The sequence below is a fragment of the Plutella xylostella genome, chromosome 29 (genome assembly GCF_932276165.1).
Source record: "Plutella xylostella chromosome 29, ilPluXylo3.1, whole genome shotgun sequence".
Classification (NCBI taxonomy): Eukaryota; Metazoa; Arthropoda; class Insecta; order Lepidoptera; family Plutellidae; genus Plutella; species Plutella xylostella.
In genome coordinates this window covers 2,444,902-2,466,790 of record NC_064009.1, presented here as the reverse complement: position 1 = coordinate 2,466,790, position 21,889 = coordinate 2,444,902, and the positions used below count along the sequence as shown (strand labels likewise).

The 21,889-nt window shown below is 37.6% G+C and overlaps 1 protein-coding gene across 1 annotated transcript; it reads left to right on the top strand.

The window, feature by feature from the left end:
- The first annotated feature begins 545 nt into the window (after positions 1-545).
- On the top strand, positions 546-20,233 carry LOC105394615 (beta-1,3-glucan-binding protein). Its single transcript, XM_048631526.1, has 8 exons — positions 546-717; positions 1,034-1,276; positions 1,705-1,940; positions 3,163-3,302; positions 16,637-16,803; positions 17,094-17,318; positions 17,564-17,703; positions 19,406-20,233. Exons 2-8 carry the CDS (start codon positions 1,081-1,083, stop codon positions 19,586-19,588), a joined length of 1,287 nt encoding a protein of 428 aa, XP_048487483.1. The 5' UTR covers positions 546-717; positions 1,034-1,080; the 3' UTR covers positions 19,589-20,233.
- The last annotated feature ends 1,656 nt before the right edge of the window (positions 20,234-21,889 follow it).

Below are 21,889 nucleotides of genomic sequence, written 5' to 3'. Positions count from 1 at the left end.
ATTTATAAAATTATAATGATTTTCCTGTACATGAGTTTCTTGTAATTCTTACTACATAACCACATATTATAGCATTATATTTTGGAATATCTTTAGAAGGTACTTCAAAAACGATTACACTTATTAGGGAATTAAAAGGAAAATTTGACCCTAAAATAATAATACTTAAAGCTTGTTAGGTACTGTTCTGTTTATTGTTTGCTTATATATGCCACAATAAAGTGTATATAAATAAAAAGGTACCATGATACGAAGGATAGAAGATATTATGTAATGATTGAAAATTGCCTATAACACCTACTTACTCCTCTCGTCAGGTACCCAAAAATAACAGCCTAGATAAGGAAACAAATACCTACAAACCTACCATAGCCTAGAAATACAACTACCTATTACGTAACATACTTGAATGATATAAGTGAATGATATAATTACCAGTATGATATTGCTGTCTCAACTACAATGACGTTAGTTTAGATCTAAACTAAACTAAGTATCGACGCCTGTATATCATGTTTATAAAAATATATATTTTTTTGTTCATTTTCCTTGGTTCGTGTGACAATCAGAACTTAACCGACACTAAATCTGCTTTTGATCTTACGGATTTTTCCTCAGAAAATAGTGTAAATACAAGTGAAATCAATTATAAGGATCCACCAGTTCAAGTGAGATTTCATCCACTCTATCCTAAAGGATTAAGGGTGTATATTGTGAGTGAGTATCTGTTAAATTTACATAAACGTAGGTACTTATTAATAACCATATTAACAATATAAAAACTATTTGGGGATTCATAATGGCGTTTACAAGTTTTTAGTTAATAGTTTCTTAACACTCTTTTGACACTTTGGGGGTTTACCACGACCAAACATTAGCAGCGTCGGTCTCTTGTTAAATCTGACGCAACTTGTATGAATACGACAGATGGTAGAAAGGCGAAAGACGCTGCTCATTGGATTGTTAATTGCTTATAATTATGTCGGTGGTGGTACGGAAGCTGTATTTTTTCTAACACCTTTTTATTCTCCAGATTACAAGTTTCGCTTAGTGCGAGTGTTCGCGAGTGTCAATGAAAAGATGCGAAGATTCGAAGCTGGCAACTTGAACCTGTGTTGGGTCCGGGTGCCGACTATGGGTCCCACGCTAGACTGGGGCTGGGCAAACTCCAACATATTAGTGAAGCTTAAGGAGGGAGATGTCATTTACTACTGGATCAGGGTCTATGGGGAAACCATTTTGAATACTAAGCTCAATGCAGTGCATGTTGTTAAAGGTGAGATTGGTAGACTTACTCGTAGTCAAAATATCTAGTAAGGACTATGTCTTAACAAGATTGATTTTAAATGGCTTTTTCACCCATTTAATGGCCTGAAATGGACAAGTAGGCCACATCTCTGCCAGGTGGTAGATAAATATAGGTATTGTTACAACATAGCTAGGTACTTTCAAATTATGTATTAAAATTCGGAAAAAAAAAAATCATTTTCCATAGAAACTTTGTTGGTCACGTGACTTTTACTATGGAAAAAAAAACATTTTTTTTCGCGAATTTCCAAATTCTGATTTCAGTTTCGGGCTTAGATATAACATGCTGCACATGTAGGTTTCGGCTTAGTATACCAATTTTGCAACACCCTGTAGAGGAAGTAAGTAAGTACCATTAGACAACAAATTAATAACCAACAACGTTTACGCTTCCAGATTTCTTCAACAGAAACGGCACAAGAATCAAGCAGAAGAATCTCATAGAGTATCCAGATACAGATTATGACAACAAGTTCTGTCCAGACCCTGACTGCGGTGCCTCGGACTCACAAGTCCAGGGCAGGTCCACCCCCTGCGCTGGAGACATCATGTTCCGAGAGGAGTTCAATGAACCAATCAAACGAGGTGGGGTGAGGAAGTGGACCCCAGAAGTTGCTTTTGTAGATGGTCCGGTAAGTTAGACTCCGTAAACTAAAATAATCCTTTACGACACGAGAGTAGATAGATAGATATAATGTTCTTAATTTATACACAAGAAGAGATTATACAAAGCTTATATACAAACACATAGGTTCAAAAAAGGCGGTCTTATCACTGCGAGAGTAATTTATGTCCCTTTCGTAAAATAATATATTTATCTAGCATTATTTTAGTTAGGGGAACCCGGGGTAAGATGGGGTCACGGGGTAAGACGGTACCCCCCACATATATGCAAAACTATACATCTTAGGAATCTGAGTAATGAGTCAATAGAAAGGCTTAAATGATTGACCTTTAGTGCGCCAGTGACAGCAGGTGTGAGCGCATGCGTTATTTGTGTAAGCTCAATTGTTTGTTTTTGCGTGGTGTCCATGTTATTTTTGACCGGTAGAAACAACGGCACAACACAGTAACTAAAACAGTGGTATTTTTGGTAATTGTGTGTTTTTATTTAAGGTTTGGTACGCTTTGTTAAAATATCGGCGAAATCACTTTAACATTGAAAGTATTTTTTTTATGAATTATTTTTATAAAAAATATAACGTGGGGCAAGACGGGGTATTTTTGGAGGGGCAAGATAGGGTACGGATCTGGCTTGGTTAAGTTTTTTTTTTCTCCAACTCGATATTTGACATTGTCGAAGGGCTCTAAAAGGGCTACAGGGAAGTTGGCTAAAAAGACAAAACAGATACTGCTTACGAAGAAGAATAACGACGAAGATGACTGTGTCTAACTCTACTGTGAGGATATCAACAATCCTACTTTAAATCTAAGGAAAACTGGGTCGGATGTCAAAGGTGCAGGCGTTGGGCTCACACTGCAGGTGCTGTTGTTGACGATAAAAACACAGAAAAAGTGTTGTTTGTCTGTTTTGTGCCCCACATAGTATACTTACCCCATCTTACCCCGTACACGGGGCAAGATGGTTTATATCCCATTTTTTACATTTCTTAAAATAAGTCAATTGTAATGATTACTTTTTTGGCAAAAGCTGTGCCAAAGTGTTCGTCATTAAATTCCTAATGAGCCATAAATAATTGATAAAGTTGTGGTTATATAAACCTGTTGTTTTTTTTATTTTCCCTTAGCGACCCCGTCTCTGAGCTATTTTAAAACGTGTTTAAGACCATCGTTATCAATAAGTCATTTTCATGAGTACATTTTATTTATTAATATTCTTATCTTCCATTCCAGGATTTCCCATTTAATTTCTATTCAACTGAAGGAACGGTAGATGTGGATATGAGGAATGGTAATTTGGTGATCAAACCAGTGTTGCTGGACTCAGTATACGGAGACGGAAAAGTGTATGGAAGCCTCGACTTAACCAGAAAGTAAGAAATATTATGTTATTCATTATCATGAGTGTTCAAAAAATTGCATACCTACCTACTTCAAATATTTTCATACAAAAGACATCAACGAGCTCTCAAAAAGAAAGTTCTGATTGAAAAAATAACTCGAGACAAAATTATTGAATATGGCACGTTGCTTTATTTACTGCTAGGGTGACATAAAGTATAAATAAATAACAAATTAAAGAATTGAAGTGGATTCTGTACCTATTGAGTAAAAAAATAAAACTATATAAATGATAATAGACGCATTTTTCCTGAAATAAAAATGACATATTATGTATCTAGCCTATCTGAAACCTAGTTAAACATTGTGAGATATGGCGTTTCGACTTTCTCCGTGTTCGGCATCATAAGGGTCACAGTGACAGTTAAATAAAGTCAATTTTTTCTCTCCACCTTTAGTTTGCAAGGTGCGGGTGCCTATATAAATAGAGTGAGTCGCCCGCGCGCCTCAGTTGTAATATCACCATGCAGAAATGACTAGGTTTCAGATAGGCTAGATACATAATATGTCATTTTTATTTCAGGAAAAATGCGTCTATTATGTAGTCTGAGCCTATCTGAAACCTAGTTAAACATTGTGAGATGTGTTTATTATCGCATGGTGGAGAGAAAACCAACTGTGACCCATAAGCTACTGATGAGTATATCAGTAGAGAAATATTTGAATCTATAAATTTATAATGCATAGATTTCTAGGTAATAGATATACTAAAAAGAAAGGTATAAGTATACATAAGACTTAAGTACTTCCTTATTATTCCTGACTTTTCAGAAAGTTATGGAAGGTATGTACCTATACATATAGGTAGGTATTTATACATATGGATACACACAGTGCCTCTTCGAAAGCAATACTTATAAGTAATTATTGATCAAAATCTTGTTATTGTCAAGGCAATATTTTTAACATACACTAGCCGAATGGATGGAACCAGTGAAATACTTTGCAACAATATTTAAAAGCTGTAAAGTGTAGAATATCGATCCAGGCCGCTGGGGCTCAGGTCAGCACATGCTGACTAGGGTATGTAATTCTGGACTGACCTCAGAAATGCAGCAGCCGACCCTGGAGCCTCGAGGACCTGCTCAGTCAGCCCCGTACGACGACACGGCCTGCAACACCTGGCGCGGCATCTAGTCCTTGGAACGAGGAGTGGTGCTTGAAGGGAAGATAATTTTACTAAATATCTCAGCCTCATCAGCTACTGGAAAAGATTAGATGAAGGCTGTGACACTGGCGGATAACTAAGTATTAGGTTTTTCAAAACATGATGCAGGTAACAATATTCATATTCTAGATTGACAAGTAACACACAGTTTAATTTTGTATTCTAACTAACTCGGCGGTTAACGAGTTCCTGTGCAGTCCTACTAGGAAGGAAAGTTATTTTATAAGCCTTTGCACCGATTTTGTGGGCTACTATCATTCTGTATCATCATGTGTGAATATTATGAGCTCTGGCAGCATTCCTTGGTAGATGACATCAATTAATAAAGATTGATTAACACAACAATAACAATTATAATAGTTGATAAATGAAACCCGACTAACATGTCTTAACTGGGTAAGTAAATGATCAGTCATGCAACCAGGATAAGTAAAATGTTCAGTACTTCATATGAAAAACATTAACAAGGTCACCTTTAGGTAGGTTCGTCAACACTAAGGGCACGTCTCGGCCAAAACCTTAAGGCTTCGCCTTGTTGCAACTTGAAAGGTACGTAGGTAGGTACCCACTTACATTGTTGTAGGTTCGATTTTGAAACCATTAAGTCAACCTAGATAAAACAAAATAAAATAGCTCGATTAAATAAAGATGGTACGTAAAGATGTTAGTTGTACCTGATCAGACCTGATGCAACGACAGCCAACATAGACTCTCTAATCTGTGGAAGCAACAATCAGGGTGGCGGGAACATGGACAGTTGGACGAGCCACCTCGAGCCTGACTTATCAATCAGAACTGACGCCAACAGCAGATAGCTTGCGGCTATCTATAGGTAAACGTAGGTAGTTAGCTATACCCAAGAAAAAGTCCTTGGACATCGATATGACAGTGGAAAGGCGAATAACTGTGACACTCTTTAAAACAAAAAGGCTTGTTGTGGTTGTCCAGCTAAGGAAGGTTACCTACTTCAGCGACCTGGTATTGCATTCTGAAAGAACTGCGAAGAGTTAATATTATGACTAATAATTATTACTTATTTAGAAAGTTTTCCGCAAACTCTAATAAATCAAGCAGCTACCACGTCACCGCTGCCCGGTTATAACTCTGTACTAGCTTAGTAGATATATATACCAGTTCTAGCCTTCAGCTAGAGGCCAGAGAGCTCCTAAATGAGATGCGAGTACGAGCATGACACAAGTAATTTTTTATTTGGTAAGTAACTTCTTTTTTGTCTTATTATTCTGTCTCAGTGTGTCAAATAAATGTATCTTTCTTTCTTTCTTTCTTCTTTCTTTCTAACTAGTTACGTTACTAACTGAAAGATCCATAAAACAGATTACTCAAAATGTAATTGTGAAAACGGCACGTCTGCATCTTAACCAGTCAGTCTAAGTAGTTTCAGCAGATACAGTGTTGAAAAATAGTTATGAAACGTTTGCGCCAGAATCGAATTAAAAATACATTTTCATTAGAGAAGCCGTTTAGGCATGAATAGGTACTTTCACCCTTTGAATTGTGCTCCGAATGATGACCTTCGAAATTCATAGAAATTTAATGACGACTGCCATTGTTTATTATCTAGCCCAGTAAATTGAGTTGGGCTACGGCTACACGTGATGTGATACACAGTACACAGTAGGTATATGCATGTTCCCAGAATAGTGGAAGTTATAATTTTACCAAAAGGTAGTCGTCTCGTGCAAGAGCACCGTTACTCGATTTATTCGATACACAACTAGTAGACAGCTGCTGCGTAGGAGGTTCATGCATTTTTCAACAAAGAGCTCGGACACACACTCACAATCCACTGGGACTTAAGGCTGTCACTAAAGCTGGAAGAAAATCAGAATCTGTCAAATCTAGTGAGGGGGGGTTGAGGTATGCGGGGCGTTCTACGGACAATGACATGAAATTTTAACATAGTACTCGAAAACATAAAAGTGAAGACATGCCACTTTGTTAAAAATATACTAAGTAAGTAATATTGTTTTGTGATACGAAAATATTTATTTTTATTTGAAAGTATTTTTAATATTTACTAATTAATTATATATAAAGTCGTACCCGTGCCGATATTTATACAGGTTGTTGCAAAAAGGGTTTAATACTATGCCGAAACCTACGTGTGCAGCATGTTATTGATGTTATTTCTAAGCCAGGAAATGAAATCAGAATGTAAAAAAATCGCGAAAATATTATCAGAGTTTAATAGTTCAGGGTGTTGTATTAAACTCTGCCCCCGTGTAATAAAAAAAGTATAGTTAGCCGAAAGGGCGTTATTCAGGCGTCACTCTGAAAAACTTTTATCCTACGTAATTTTTTATATTCATGAAAAAAACGCTTCCTCATATAATTTTTTTTTGGTCACGTGACCTTTTAGTTAGACGACCTGTTTTTTTTTGGTGTTTCAAAAGCAGAACAGTAGTTTGCAGAACTCTGCATATACAGGGTGTCACAAAAGGTTACGTAGCTGGCAAAGGGATATGGGGAGGTCACCAGAAAAATAATAACATGTAAGTACCCCCGCAAGGGTACATTAGTACAAGGCGAGAGTGTGTATTTTTTTTTTTAAGTACTTATGTGTATTTGGGATATGATAGAAATAATATTTTTGTTTCTTAAAAACCAAAAAATTTACACCTTGCTGCGCTCTTTTGCTCACTGTAAGTACACCTACAAATATTGCTGTATTAAAAAAAACGGTTTTGTTATAACGATTATAAAAAAAAAGTTATTTTCATGTCAAGGAGTCATTTACCTAATTACGATTTCACTCAACAGCAGGTGAACTGAAAAAATAAGTTCTAGTTCTATCATCACTTTAGATCGCAAACATTGTAACTCCACTTTTCTCGGCGAAAAGTACTCTTTGGTGTCAATAGAAACGTTTTTTGAATTCACATGTTTTCCTCTTTATTCGAAAAAAAAAAAACTGTATTCCGCATTTTACCATTTGTTTTCCTCTAAACCCCAAACCGTGATTTTTAAACAAGAAAACTTAGTAATTATACCCTTTATTCTCATATACAACGTGCGATGTAGGTGAACGTGAACGAAAACTATGCAATAAGCCTTTGTTTTTATTACTACTTTAGTAAATTACAATAACATACTCAACAATGTTAATTTTTTTTGCAATGTTATGTTGTTAAATTAAGATCTAATATTTTATTAACATGAAGTTACTTTCAACTTTTTTTTGCATCTATGCGTCGAATCACAGCATGACGGCTGCTGCAGCTTACTGCTGTCCTGTCCTCCAACCAATCCCACCAGTACTGCAGGTTGCGTCGAATACGAGCCATTCTCTTCGACTTGACAAGACAGGTGCTCCCGGAAGGATCATAGATCGCACGGAACCCGTACCGTATAGAGGCAACGGACTCCTTTGCAACAGCCCCCCAGATTCGGAAGTAGCCCATGCACTGCATGGCGAGCACAGCTGCAGCAATTTTTTCGTAATGAATCATTGGGATGTCATCCCCGAAGGAGGCTCTCAGCCTACCTCACGACCTGTGTGACATTAGAAAAATGCACTGTGCTAACGCCGTTTGCGAGCTTGATTTGCAGGACCGCGTTGTATGCCAAGTTCCACAGCAGAGGGGTCCAAGACCTACCGCTGTGGAACTCCGCAACTGAACTTCTTCAGTGAAAACAAACCCTCTCTTTTCGCATCCTTAATGTACTTGTTAGACACGTATGACCTCTGTCAATTTTCTGCAGATAAGAAGACAAGTGATGGTATACAAGAGCCGCCCTAAAGGTTCGTCCTCTAGGGGATAGAGTTGAACGCGGTTACTATTTTTAAGCAAACAGCCAGCGCAACAACTCGCCCGTGGTTCTTATCCTGCTCCGACAGTGAACGAACGCAAAGTATTGTACCCACTATTCGAATCCGCATTTCGGATGCCAAACTGACTGTCCGAAAGGTCGAAACCGTACCACCACAGAGGTATGACTCGTTCGAAGAGCTTATCAGGCTCTTACAGCAATCAGATGTGTCGGTACACTGAAAGATAATCTACAGGCCTGCTTTATTTATTTAGGAGCACTAATGGCCTCCTTTCAGTCATTGAGTCACTGGCACTCAGGCTGCGGTTGAACAGGAAGATAGACTGTCTAAACAAATCATTTTTAGGCTAGTTAAAAAAAACTTTAGGTGGGTAGTATGCCAACTAGAACTACAAATAAAACAGTATTTTTGTCTCCTCTAAAATTTGGTCACGAGGAGTTACGATGATTACGATCTAAGGTGACGCTGACGATATTTTATACAAGGTATTGAAAAAAGGGTATAAAGCTTAGCCAAAAGCGGATTTAGGTGCCATTCTGATCCACTTTTCTTCTACAATTTTGAAAATTCACGTAACAAAACCTTTTACATAGAAACTTATTCGATCACGTGACTTTTTACTATAGAGACCGAATTTATTTTTCGAGAATTTCCAAAACTTGGAGAACAAAAGTTGTTCAGAATAACCCCTGAGTCAAACCCTTTCGGCACAGTATACCCTTTTTGCAACATCCTGTATAGGTAATATCAGGTTTATAAAAGACCTGGGCCTGTAGAGTGAGACTCGGCATGGGGAGTCATAATTTATAGATCTTTTAGGTTGCAGTGGCGAATGGGCACTGGTAGCCCTGCCCTTTTCTATAACTATAACTATAGGTAATTTTATGGCAATTTAAAAATGGTATAACATTTATCTATTTGAAAAAATCATTAAAAATATACATTACCTATCACCCTAATTAAAAAAAAAATTCAGCCCTTACTTTAAACTTATAACACCCCTCTATTTCCTTCAGGGGTTAAAAAACCTGGGTATTTAATATTTTCTTATGAGTTTTTTTTAAAAACTAGGCTCTTACATAGTTGTACATAATATTATGCGGTATTTTATTCCACTTGTAACGCATAAAATTCATAGCTACAGTAAACATTTCATTTTTTTCATGGCGAGATACAGTCGCACTTAACCGCTTTTTTGCAAAGCTTGTTAAATAGATTTAAAAAATTATGTAAATTTTAGATCTTCAATTTTTAAAAATACTTACTTATTTTTAACAACCTGTAGTGTACAGACTACCACATCTTAAAATATATATATTTTTAATTAACTACGGTTTTTGGTTTCAAATAAAACAAATTATGAACTTACTTTTCAACACCCTGTATATTGTGTAGCTTACCTACCATACACAACCGTTAAAATAAAATAAATTACCCCTCAGAATATAAACAGGCTCGCGCTTTGGCATACTGCATTGACCGTATAGTTCTTATTCGGAGAATCTAATAAGTGTCATTATGTGCAATGTTTACCTTTATCTATGCATCTGTAACTCTATAGTAAAAAATGTAAACAAATCGAAAAGGCGAAATGTTTTCTAAGAATTTTCGGCTTTTCTGCATCTAAAATGATTAGAAAATTAACTTTCCATAGCAAATGCATATGTATTATAATACTTGTAGTCATAATTTGTTGATTTAATCAGTTTTTGTGAAATATTTGATAAAAAATAAAATGGCGTGGGTATCGCTCCTAACAGGCCGCCACCAGGGCGACGACTGAAGAAATCTGAAATCTGTCACGGTGTCATCATTTTTAAACCGGAATTTATTAGTTTTTTGCAAAAAAAGTTGACTTCTGGTCCATTAAATCCAACTCTTTAAGGTAACTTTGTTAAGAATTTAATTACCTACACATACATATAAGATTCCATGAAAATGGGCCCTCTGATTTCGAATCCCCTTAAGGGGATCCCTAAAGCTAAAATGCTAAAGTCGGCTTGATATACTTGATTAGATTGGAAAAACGGTGGCTTCTATCACATTGATAAAAATATATTTTGTAGCAGAGGGTATACTGAACATGTTAGTTGCTTATAAATTGGTGCAGGATTATAATAAGTATGTTAAAAAAAATTGCAAACACACCATGTCTTTTGCCATTTTTTGACTTATTATGAAAAAACCCTCGAAATCAGAGGGCCCATTTTCATGGAATCTTATATGTATGTGTAGGTAATTAAATTCTTAACAAAGTTACCTTAAAGAGTTGGATTTAATGGACCAGAAGTCAACTTTTTTTGCAAAAAACTAATAAATTCCGGTTTAAAAATGATGACACCGTGACAGATTTCAGATTTCTTCAGTCGTCGCCCTGGTGGCGGCCTGTTAGGAGCGATACCCACGCCATTTTATTTTTTATCAAATATTTCACAAAAACTGATTAAATCAACAAATTATGACTACAAGTATTATAATACATATGCATTTGCTATGGAAAGTTAATTTTCTAATCATTTTAGATGCAGAAAAGCCGAAAATTCTTAGAAAACATTTCGCCTTTTCGATTTGTTTACATTTTTTACTATAGAGTTACAGATGCATAGATAAAGGTAAACATTGCACATAATGACACTTATTAGATTCTCCGAATAAGAACTATACGGTCAATGCAGTATGCCAAAGCGCGAGCCTGTTTATATTCTGAGGGGTAATTTATTTTATTTTAACGGTTGTGTATGGTAGGTAAGCTACACAATATACAGGGTGTTGAAAAGTAAGTTCATAATTTGTTTTATTTGAAACCAAAAACCGTAGTTAATTAAAAATATATATATTTTAAGATGTGGTAGTCTGTACACTACAGGTTGTTAAAAATAAGTAAGTATTTTTAAAAATTGAAGATCTAAAATTTACATAATTTTTTAAATCTATTTAACAAGCTTTGCAAAAAAGCGGTTAAGTGCGACTGTATCTCGCCATGAAAAAAATGAAATGTTTACTGTAGCTATGAATTTTATGCGTTACAAGTGGAATAAAATACCGCATAATATTACGTACAACTATGTAAGAGCCTAGTTTTTAAAAAAAAACTCATAAGAAAATATTAAATACACAGGTTTTTTAACCCCTGAAGGAAATAGAGGGGTGTTATAAGTTTAAAGTAAGGGCTGAATTTTTTTTTTAAATTAGGGTGATAGGTAATGTATATTTTTAATGATTTTTTCAAATAGATAAATGTTATACACCATTTTTAAATTGCCATAAAATTACCTATAGTTATAGTTATAGAAAAGGGCAGGGCTACCAGTGCCCATTCGCCACTGCAACCTAAAAGATCTATAAATTATGACTCCCCATGCCGAGTCTCACTCTACAGGCCCAGGTCTTTTATAAACCTGATATTACCTATACAGGATGTTGCAAAAAGGGTATACTGTGCCGAAAGGGTTTGACTCAGGGGTTATTCTGAACAACTTTTGTTCTCCAAGTTTTGGAAATTCTCGAAAAATAAATTCGGTCTCTATAGTAAAAAGTCACGTGATCGAATAAGTTTCTATGTAAAAGGTTTTGTTACGTGAATTTTCAAAATTGTAGAAGAAAAGTGGATCAGAATGGCACCTAAATCCACTTTTGGCTAAGCTTTATACCCTTTTTTCAATACCTTGTATAAAATATCGTCAGCGTCACCTTAGATCGTAATCATCGTAACTCCTCGTGACCAAATTTTAGAGGAGACAAAAATACTGTTTTATTTGTAGTTCTAGTTGGCATACTACCCACCTAAAGTTTTTTTTAACTAGCCTAAAAATGATTTGTTTAGACAGTCTATCTTCCTGTTCAACCGCAGCCTGAGTGCCAGTGACTCAATGACTGAAAGGAGGCCATTAGTGCTCCTAAATAAATAAAGCAGGCCTGTAGATTATCTTTCAGTGTACCGACACATCTGATTGCTGTAAGAGCCTGATAAGCTCTTCGAACGAGTCATACCTCTGTGGTGGTACGGTTTCGACCTTTCGGACAGTCAGTTTGGCATCCGAAATGCGGATTCGAATAGTGGGTACAATACTTTGCGTTCGTTCACTGTCGGAGCAGGATAAGAACCACGGGCGAGTTGTTGCGCTGGCTGTTTGCTTAAAAATAGTAACCGCGTTCAACTCTATCCCCTAGAGGGCGAACCTTTAGGGCGGCTCTTGTATACCATCACTTGTCTTCTTATCTGCAGAAAATTGACAGAGGTCATACGTGTCTAACAAGTACATTAAGGATGCGAAAAGAGAGGGTTTGTTTTCACTGAAGAAGTTCAGTTGCGGAGTTCCACAGCGGTAGGTCTTGGACCCCTCTGCTGTGGAACTTGGCATACAACGCGGTCCTGCAAATCAAGCTCGCAAACGGCGTTAGCACAGTGCATTTTTCTAATGTCACACAGGTCGTGAGGTAGGCTGAGAGCCTCCTTCGGGGATGACATCCCAATGATTCAGTACGAAAAAATTGCTGCAGCTGTGCTCGCCATGCAGTGCATGGGCTACTTCCGAATCTGGGGGGCTGTTGCAAAGGAGTCCGTTGCCTCTATACGGTAAGGGTTCCGTGCGATCTATGATCCTTCCGGGAGCACCTGTCTTGTCAAGTCGAAGAGAATGGCTCGTATTCGACGCAACCTGCAGTACTGGTGGGATTGGTTGGAGGACAGGACAGCAGGAAGCTGCAGCAGCCGTCATGCTGTGATTTGACGCATAGATGCAAAAAAAAGTTGAAAGTAACTTCATGTTAATAAAATATTAGATCTTAATTTAACAACATAACATTGCAAAAAAAATTAACATTGTTGAGTATGTTATTGTAATTTACTAAAGTAGTAATAAAAACAAAGGCTTATTGCATAGTTTTCGTTCACGTTCGCCTACATCGCACGTTGTATATGAGAATAAAGGGTATAATTACTAAGTTTTCTTGTTTAAAAATCACGGTTTGGGGTTTAGAGGAAAACAAATGGTAAAATGCGGAATACAGTTTTTTTTTTCGAATAAAGAGGAAAACATGTGAATTCAAAAAACGTTTCTATTGACACCAAAGAGTACTTTTCGCCGAGAAAAGTGGAGTTACAATGTTTGCGATCTAAAGTGATGATAGAACTAGAACTTATTTTTCAGTTCACCTGCTGTTGAGTGAAATCGTAATTAGGTAAATGACTCCTTGACATGAAAATAACTTTTTTTTTATAATCGTTATAACAAAACCGTTTTTTTTAATACAGCAATATTTGTAGGTGTACTTACAGTGAGCAAAAGAGCGCAGCAAGGTGTAAATTTTTTGGTTTTTAAGTAACAAAAATATTATTTCTATCATATCCCAAATACACATAAGTACTTAAAAAAAAAATACACACTCTCGCCTTGTACTAATGTACTCCCTTGCGGGGGTACTTACATGTTATTATTTTTCTGGTGACCTCCCCATATCCCTTTGCCAGCTACGTAACCTTTTGTGACACCCTGTATATGCAGAGTTCTGCAAACTACTGTTCTGCTTTTGAAACACCAAAAAAAAACAGGTCGTCTAACTAAAAGGTCACGTGACCAAAAAAAATTATATGAAGAAGCGTTTTTTTCATGAATATAAAAAATTACGTAGGATAAAAGTTTTTCAGAGTGACGCCTGAGTAACGCCCTTTCGGCTAACTATACTTTTTTTATTACACGGGGGCAGAGTTTAATACAACACCCTGAACTATTAAACTCTGATAATATTTTCGCGATTTTTTTACATTCTGATTTCATTTCCTGGCTTAGAAATAACATCAATAACATGCTGCACACGTAGGTTTCGGCATAGTATTAAACCCTTTTTGCAACAACCTGTATAAATATCGGCACGGGTACGACTTTATATATAATTAATTATTAAATATTAAAAATACTTTCAAATAAAAATAAATATTTTCGTATCACAAAACAATATTACTTACTTAGTATATTTTTAACAAAGTGGCATGTCTTCACTTTTATGTTTTCGAGTACTATGTTAAAATTTCATGTTATTGTCCGTAGAACGCCCCGCATACCTCAACCCCCCCTCACTAGATTTGACAGATTCTGATTTTCTTCCAGCTTTAGTGACAGCCTTAAGGAAGACAGCTTATATGGTGTCACTCAGAAACCGCGATGACACTCTGATCATGATCACCCGACAGTAGAATCATAATAAATTCGGTAACTTGTGAAGCGGTATGGTATAGCAACAGCGACTTTCACGAAATCAGGAATTAGCTCAGTGCTTTCAGGTTGAACACTCGCCCGTGGGATTCACTTTGCTCACAGCCGAGAAAAGAAAAGACTCAAAGCTGGAATCTGCCGATGTGTCATGACACTTAAGATAGTGTCTGGGGAGTCACTTTATATGACGAAAAACGAACTTTCAGTGCACTGCGACGCGAGCCGCTCCATCTGTTTGTATGTATTAAACGTGCCGATTGCACGACAGCTCTCGTTCGTTCGTTTCTCATCAGTATAGAGTAACGCTCCTGTACTTACCGTGCGTCATCATTCCCATGAGCAGTCCAATGATCTTTAGGCAGTTTAGAACAAAAGCTGCATTAGACAGTTTCTTCAGCAGAGACATCGAAATAAAAAATTGATTGCACAACTATCCCCAGGAGCAGTCTACAGGTCACTTTGGGCAGTTCAGAAGAAAGCTGCTTTAATATAATACCCTACCTTAGCGGAGGCATCAAATTGAAGTGCTATAACACTTTTAGAAGCGGTGCACGTTACCCGATTTGTCGTCATCCATGCCGATGCGGCTACGGCGACTGCAGGTGGTTACTCAGGCTTCGTTGGTGTGCCCTTGTATGGCTAACATGACCAACCTTGGCAGTAAACGTTCGTCTGCATATGCCAAAATCACTGATGAATAGCGCACGTTACTCGATACCTTCTAAATAAGTCACTCATAATGATGGCTGATGATGATGATGACCGTGCTAGCAATAGTGCAGGCGGTTCCACTGAGCATAAAATCTCTTCCCAGACAGGGGGCGTTTCGATCTGGCAACCAGAACAGGAGTGCCAGGTGTGCGCAGCGATGCAGGTGGGACAACACAGCCGCCAGGGCAGGAGTACATGGCTGGGTCTATGCAGCGATGCAGGTAGCACAAACCGGTGGCCAGGGCCAGGACCGGGTGTACGCTGCGATGCAGGTGGCACAAAACGGTGGCCAGGGCCAGGACCGGGTGTACAGCCGCCAGGGCAGGAGTGCATGGCTGGGTCTATTCAGCGATGCAGGTACCACAAACCGGTGGCCAGGGCCAGGACCGGGTGTACGCTGCGATGCAGGTGGCACGAGACGGCGGCCAGCGCAGGAGCACAGGGCCGGGTGTATGCTGCGATGCAGGTGCCACGAGACGGCGGCCAGCGCGGGAGCACAGGGCCGGGTGCAGGTTACACGAAACTTCAATTTCACCGAATCGGCCTGCCTACCCTCAGCGGGTAGGTACCGGCGGATCACATTACTCGCCGCACATGCCACAATGTCCCAACATACTGAAACTCGGAGCCACGTGCTTCCTGTAAAAAATCCTATGACGGTCCTGGAAAGCTCCTCTTTGTAAAGCCTTACATAAGCTATAATCAAGTGCATTATTGTAATAGCAAAGTTTTTATCAACTGTTTTCTAAAAATATTAGAAATTGAGGGTAGAAAAATATATTTTTATTATTTTTTCCTGTATAAAATTAACATATGCTTTACTTAAAGCGGTCATTAATGTAAGTATCTAGCTCAAGCGCCACTAGTAGGACCGGAATATGTGATCAATCATCACCACGACTATTGAATCGGACCCTACTGCGTGGGATAAAAACCCCAAGCGCCGGAGCATTATGACCAGTGGCTGAGCTTTTAAAAGCAGTAAATAATAGCATTTTACTCACGGCTTATCAACTCAAACCTTCGTTGCGAAATCCTCAGCAATGGCTGCGTGCGCAGCAGCCGGCAGGCCCCGCGCCGCCTGGTCCGCATCACGCTACAGCTCCCGGTAGCGAGGACTCCGTAAATTCAATATTATATTTTTCCCCGTCGGAGCGAAGCCGACGAGAACCGTGGCTACATAGAGCCATTTTGCCGAAGTGTTCACTTCAAAAATCAAAAACCAACTGAGGCGCGCGGGCGACTCACTCTATTTATATAGACACCCGCACCTTGCAAACTAAAGGTGGAGAGAAAAAATTGACTTTATTTAACTGTCACTGTGACCCTTATGATGCCGAACACGGAGAAAGTCGAAACGCCATATCTCACAATGTTTAACTAGGTTTCAGATAGGCTCAGACTACATAATATCCTTTTCAGCTGCACGGGTCTTTTAGATTCATCAGAGTGTAAGCGCGAGGCGTTTGGTGCTGACATCCTTCCCCCCGTTATTACTGGCAAGTTGACAACCAAGAACTACTTCAATTTCAAATACGGGAAGATTGAAATTCGTGCCAAATTACCATCAGGGGACTGGCTTATTCCAGGTGAGAAGTTGAGAAAATTATTTAAGTCTGGAATTTTTGAATTTAATTATTTAATCTCAATTTTTCATCCTATTTTATTGTGAAATTTCCTATCCAGGACCAGGTTCCTGTCAACGATTATCTATTGTAATTCTGATATCTGAGTATAGAGTTTTTTAGTCTAGTCTATACCTATTAGAAACGCTTAAACATTGTCAGTGGAAAAGTGCTCCAGACAGCTCTGTAGCATGCTCAAAACGTTATAACGATTAATTACTTAATATTGTTAAACAAACCATTAAATATTTCAGAAATAATCCTAGAACCTACAGACCACGTATACGGCAACGGTCGCTACGCATCCGGGATGCTTCGGATAGCATTTTCACCAGGAAATGCTGAGTCATCCAGGACTCTATACGGGGGCCCAGTCCTGTCGAGTAGGGAGCCAATCAGATCGCAGTTCTTGAAGGAAAAAATAGGGACCGATGATTGGAACAAGGAGTTTCATAATTATTCCGTGGTTTGGTTGCCAGGTGTGTGTGGTTATGTTTCATAGTTATGCGCTAACAGCTAGCTTTCCTATTTATATCTGAACATCAAATGAATGGGGAAGCTCTGGACATGTTTAGATAAATTTTGATGTCCGGGGTCCGGAATTTCTAAGAGTTAATCAATATTATGTTCCCATTTCCTAAATTAAAGCTTTTAATCATTTTTAAACATCATAACACAAATATTTTTGCCTAAGGCAATTAAAAACCCTGTTCATTCATTTCAGACAGCATAACAATGTTGGTAGATGGTGAAGAGTACGGGTTTATCGACAAAGGCATTTTCTTCCAGTCGGCCGAGGCTCGCGAGGACAAGCACACGGCGCGGTGGCTCGCCGGCTCGGCCCTGGCTCCAATGGATGAAATGGTAGGTCACATACAGGGTGTTTCAACACCTTTCTATCCTATTGGGTATAATTTGAGCCGAAAGGTGATGTCACTTTTGCCTAAACACCTCTTTTATCTAGACTAAGTATAGTTAATGTACCTACATATCGATAAAGCTTGGGGAAGATGAGCTGAAGCAGGTGCACAAGTTTCGTTATCTGGGGAGCACTTTAACATCCAAGTGTGACCTTGACGCCGAAATTAATAACAGAATAAGTGCTGCAGCCGCGGCATTTGGCAAACTGCGTTGATCTTAAGCTGGCTACCAAAATATCCATGTATATGGCGATTGTGCTGAAAAACCTCCTATACTCCTCCGAGACGTGGTGTTTGTATCGCAACCACATACGCACTTTAGATCGTTTCCACCTCAAATGCCTACGATCCATCATAAAGATCCGATGGTCTGACCGAGTGCGTAACACCGAAGTTCTGCGACGGGCCAATGTTGGTGGCATTGAGGCCTATTTAATGCGTCGACAACTTCGGTGGTGCGGTCACGTATCGCGTATGGCGGAGGAGAGAGTGGCGAAGCGCATCTTTTATTCTGTACTAGAGGAGGGTAAACGGAAACCTGGCGGACAACTCCTCCGATATAAAGATGTTCAGAAGCGGCACATGAAAAGATGCAACATTGAGCCCTCTCGTTGGGAAGATTTGGCGGCACAACGGCCTGAATGGCGCAGGGTGGTGGCAAGGCGAGTACGCGAATTCGAGCTGCAGCGTAAAGCTGAATTAGACGCGAAACGCGACCAGCTAAAAGCTCGTCCACCTGCCGCCATCAACTATAATTATGTCGGCGGCGTACTCACATGCCCACACTGTGCAAGGGGGTTCGCCGCAAAGATCGGCTATATAAGCCATCTTAGGGCGCACGCGCGCCAACAGAACTAGGGGTCGAAGTGGTCGCCATGGCCGAAATCGGTCGGACCAATCATCATCATCATCAATGTACATTAAAATAAAAACCGGCCAAGTGCGAGTCGGGCTCGCGCACAAAGGGTTCCGTAGCAGCAAATATAATTTACAGTTAAATCAACCTATCTCAAAAACTATAAGAGATACTTTGATCAAACCAAAAATCGTTGAAAGAGTTAATTAGCATGCATCACCTCTATTTTTTTTAGAATTTTATACCCCGTAGTTATAAAAATAGAGGGGGGGGGACATACTTTTTACGACTTTGAGAGCTGATATCTCAAAAACCGTTCACTTTAAGAAAAATGTTTTTTAGAAAACTTTATATCATTTTAAAAGATCTTTCCATTGATACCCCACACGGGTATGTACATCGAAAAAAAAAATTTCATCCCTCAGTTACATGTATGGGGGGCCCCACCCCCAATTCTTTTTTTTACTATTTAGTGTCATATTTTTGTAGCGGTTCATACAACACATATTCCCATCAAATTTCATCACTGTAGTACTTATAGTTTCCGAGTAAATCGGCTGTGACAGACGGACAGACGGACAGACGGACATGACGAAACTATAAGGGTTCCGTTTTTGCCATTTTGGCTACGGAACCCTAAAAATAGTTCTTTAATTTAGGAAGTAAAGTTGAAAATCCTATAATTATTAACGTAACGTTTAATAGTAAGTGTTTAGACAGGCAGTAAGTATTTAAAGAACATAATGAATGAACAAAATCAAATGACTAAATTTAAATGTTTTCATTTTAGTTCTACATATCCCTCGGTCTGCGGGTAGGCGGATCGAACGATTTCCAAGATGTTAACGGAAAACCGTACAAGAACGGCGAAAGGAAGGCAATCCTGAAGTTCTGGGAGGCCAGAGACTCCTGGCTGCCAACCTGGCGAGATGGCAGCATGCTTGTTGATTATGTTAGAGTTTACGCTTTGTAACTAATTATAATACTCATAAATATGAATTTAGATAAAAAAATATAAACCTTTACCTCTTCCTCTTTTATTCAATAGAATAGAACTATAGGACGAAAGTTCTTCAGGCAGATAAATTGTCCCATTTAAACTTTCGATACCGTAATATTTTTGAACACTCTGTATACAGAATATACTGTATTTTTCTCGCATCTCTAGTAGTTATATAACAGAATCAAAGTTGAAAACACCAAATTTTCATGAAGGTATCTATTTATTTTCGACTTCATTAAATGTGTTAAAAATTTACAATACATCAAACCGTGCAGTGTGTTTCAAATATTTCTTTACATAATATCGCCCGGTGAAGACGTGACATAATTATTATAAAAATGATAAATACAAAATTATACAAAACAATTGATAGCATTAAATTGTACTACTTTAGGTTTACCAAAACAAATGTACAACTAGTGGCCGATTCTGATGAAACATTAGGTCTTAGCATAAAAAGACACAAATAAAACTAAGGTACGTACCTACCTACTTGGACGCAAATTTATACGTCAAAATAGCGATCATGATACTCGCTGAGGCTACAGATTTTTGATACGGGAAATGTGGATCGGCTTTGAACAGATACACAGTATACAGCGCTTTCAAGCTTTACATATTCGATACAATCATGTGAAGCTTAAAAGTGCTAATCCCGTTAAACCTGGTTTAAACTTTTTTTGTGGTAATACCCAATAGATCTATTATATCCTTATGATCTGTCAACTAATAAAAATCTCATAATGAAAAACTAAAATGTTGCTTCAGATTCAGCCACAGCAGTTATGGTAAGTTCTATAAATCCACCATCAATCATATTTTTTCGGTTATATTATAAAACATAAACAGAATATTCATATAATATTAAGGTCCTGTTTCACAATGTACCTAGTTATCAAAAAATAATAACAGAGAGTGACAACATGTATTTTATGTCAAAGGTAGCCTACTAACTAGACATTGTAAAACAGGGCCTAAATGTATTAAATTAGGTATTTTGGTATTTTGGTGCTCGGCATGAGCTGTGTCGCTACATGAAGTAGTTATACTTTAGATAAAATAGGCACTCTACATTACAATCATGAGTCAATTTTTCAAAAGATTCTCTTAGACAATATAAGAATTCTATCTACCGTAATTTTACTAGATACTTATCATAAATACTCAAGGCAATAAATATCTCTCTATAAAAGAGGCAAGATGGTATAGGTACTCAGATATTTATTGACTTGTGTGTTTATGACACATTTAGACCTAAGAGTAAAGATTCAATATTATAAAACGATCGCCAGAATAACTTCAAATGTTTTAAACTCACTTATTTTAGCCAAACCAAAATAATTTAGATGTTACCTACCTATAAGTTTATTTTTATGAAAACCGCATTAGTTTATGAATGTTTTACTAAAAGGCCAACCCAATTTAATTTTAATACTTCTATTTAAAGTTATCCAAGTGAAAGCTTTAATTAATTAGATTTACATGTAAATCTACTAAAATTTAATAATTATCATAATGTTTGATTCTAAATATTTTAAAGACATGACTGAAAACCTCAAAACTAATGAAATAAGTTGCTATTCAACGGAAACTACATACGTAATGCCATTTTTTTATATTTATACTTGGAAATCTGTCATGAAGTTATTTAGTTATTTTTTTACCAGTTTTACTGAAAACTTTAGCAGTAGTTTTTTTTATAAAAAATCTATGTTTGTAATACAAATAATATTTTGTTTGCAGTAGACGATAGTAAGTAATTTTTCATACATATTAATACATTAATTACGATAATTTATTATCCTACTCAATGATTTCAAACTACACTTAAGTAACATGCATTAGATGCCATTTCAAGAAATTGGTAAATATAAGTATACTTACTAAGAAATACAAAAGAGAATGATCCCAATATTAAAGTCCATCAATAAATTTTGCTGTGACGTTCCATTGCAATTCATACCTATAATTTTTCATTTTATAGTTTCAAAATTGGTAACTATCTACAATCATGACCCTAAAGAAATATCTCAAGGTAATACGCGAAACCAGCTCACTGGAACTCCATTGCTAGCGTGTATATCACTCATGCAATAAAACGACCCAACAGTTTTAATTTACACATAATACCGTAAGTATAATTAATTCCTACAAACACTAAAACATTTGTTTAGGGCATACACCATCTCCATATCCGGAGGTTGAAGCGATCGAAAATCTCCACGTTGCCAGGTCGGTTGGAGATCGCAATTTAAGCTCATGCAACACATA

Bases quoted from the DNA above. Each gene is read 5' to 3' on its own strand.
- LOC105394615 (XM_048631526.1), top strand. From the start codon at position 1,081: ATGCGAAGATTCGAAGCTGGCAACTTGAACCTGTGTTGGGTCCGGGTG. The intron at 1,941-3,162 runs GTAAGTTAGACT...CTTCCATTCCAG, and splicing joins TTGCTTTTGTAGATGGTCCG to GATTTCCCATTTAATTTCTA. The intron at 3,303-16,636 runs GTAAGAAATATT...TATCCTTTTCAG, and splicing joins AGCCTCGACTTAACCAGAAA to CTGCACGGGTCTTTTAGATT.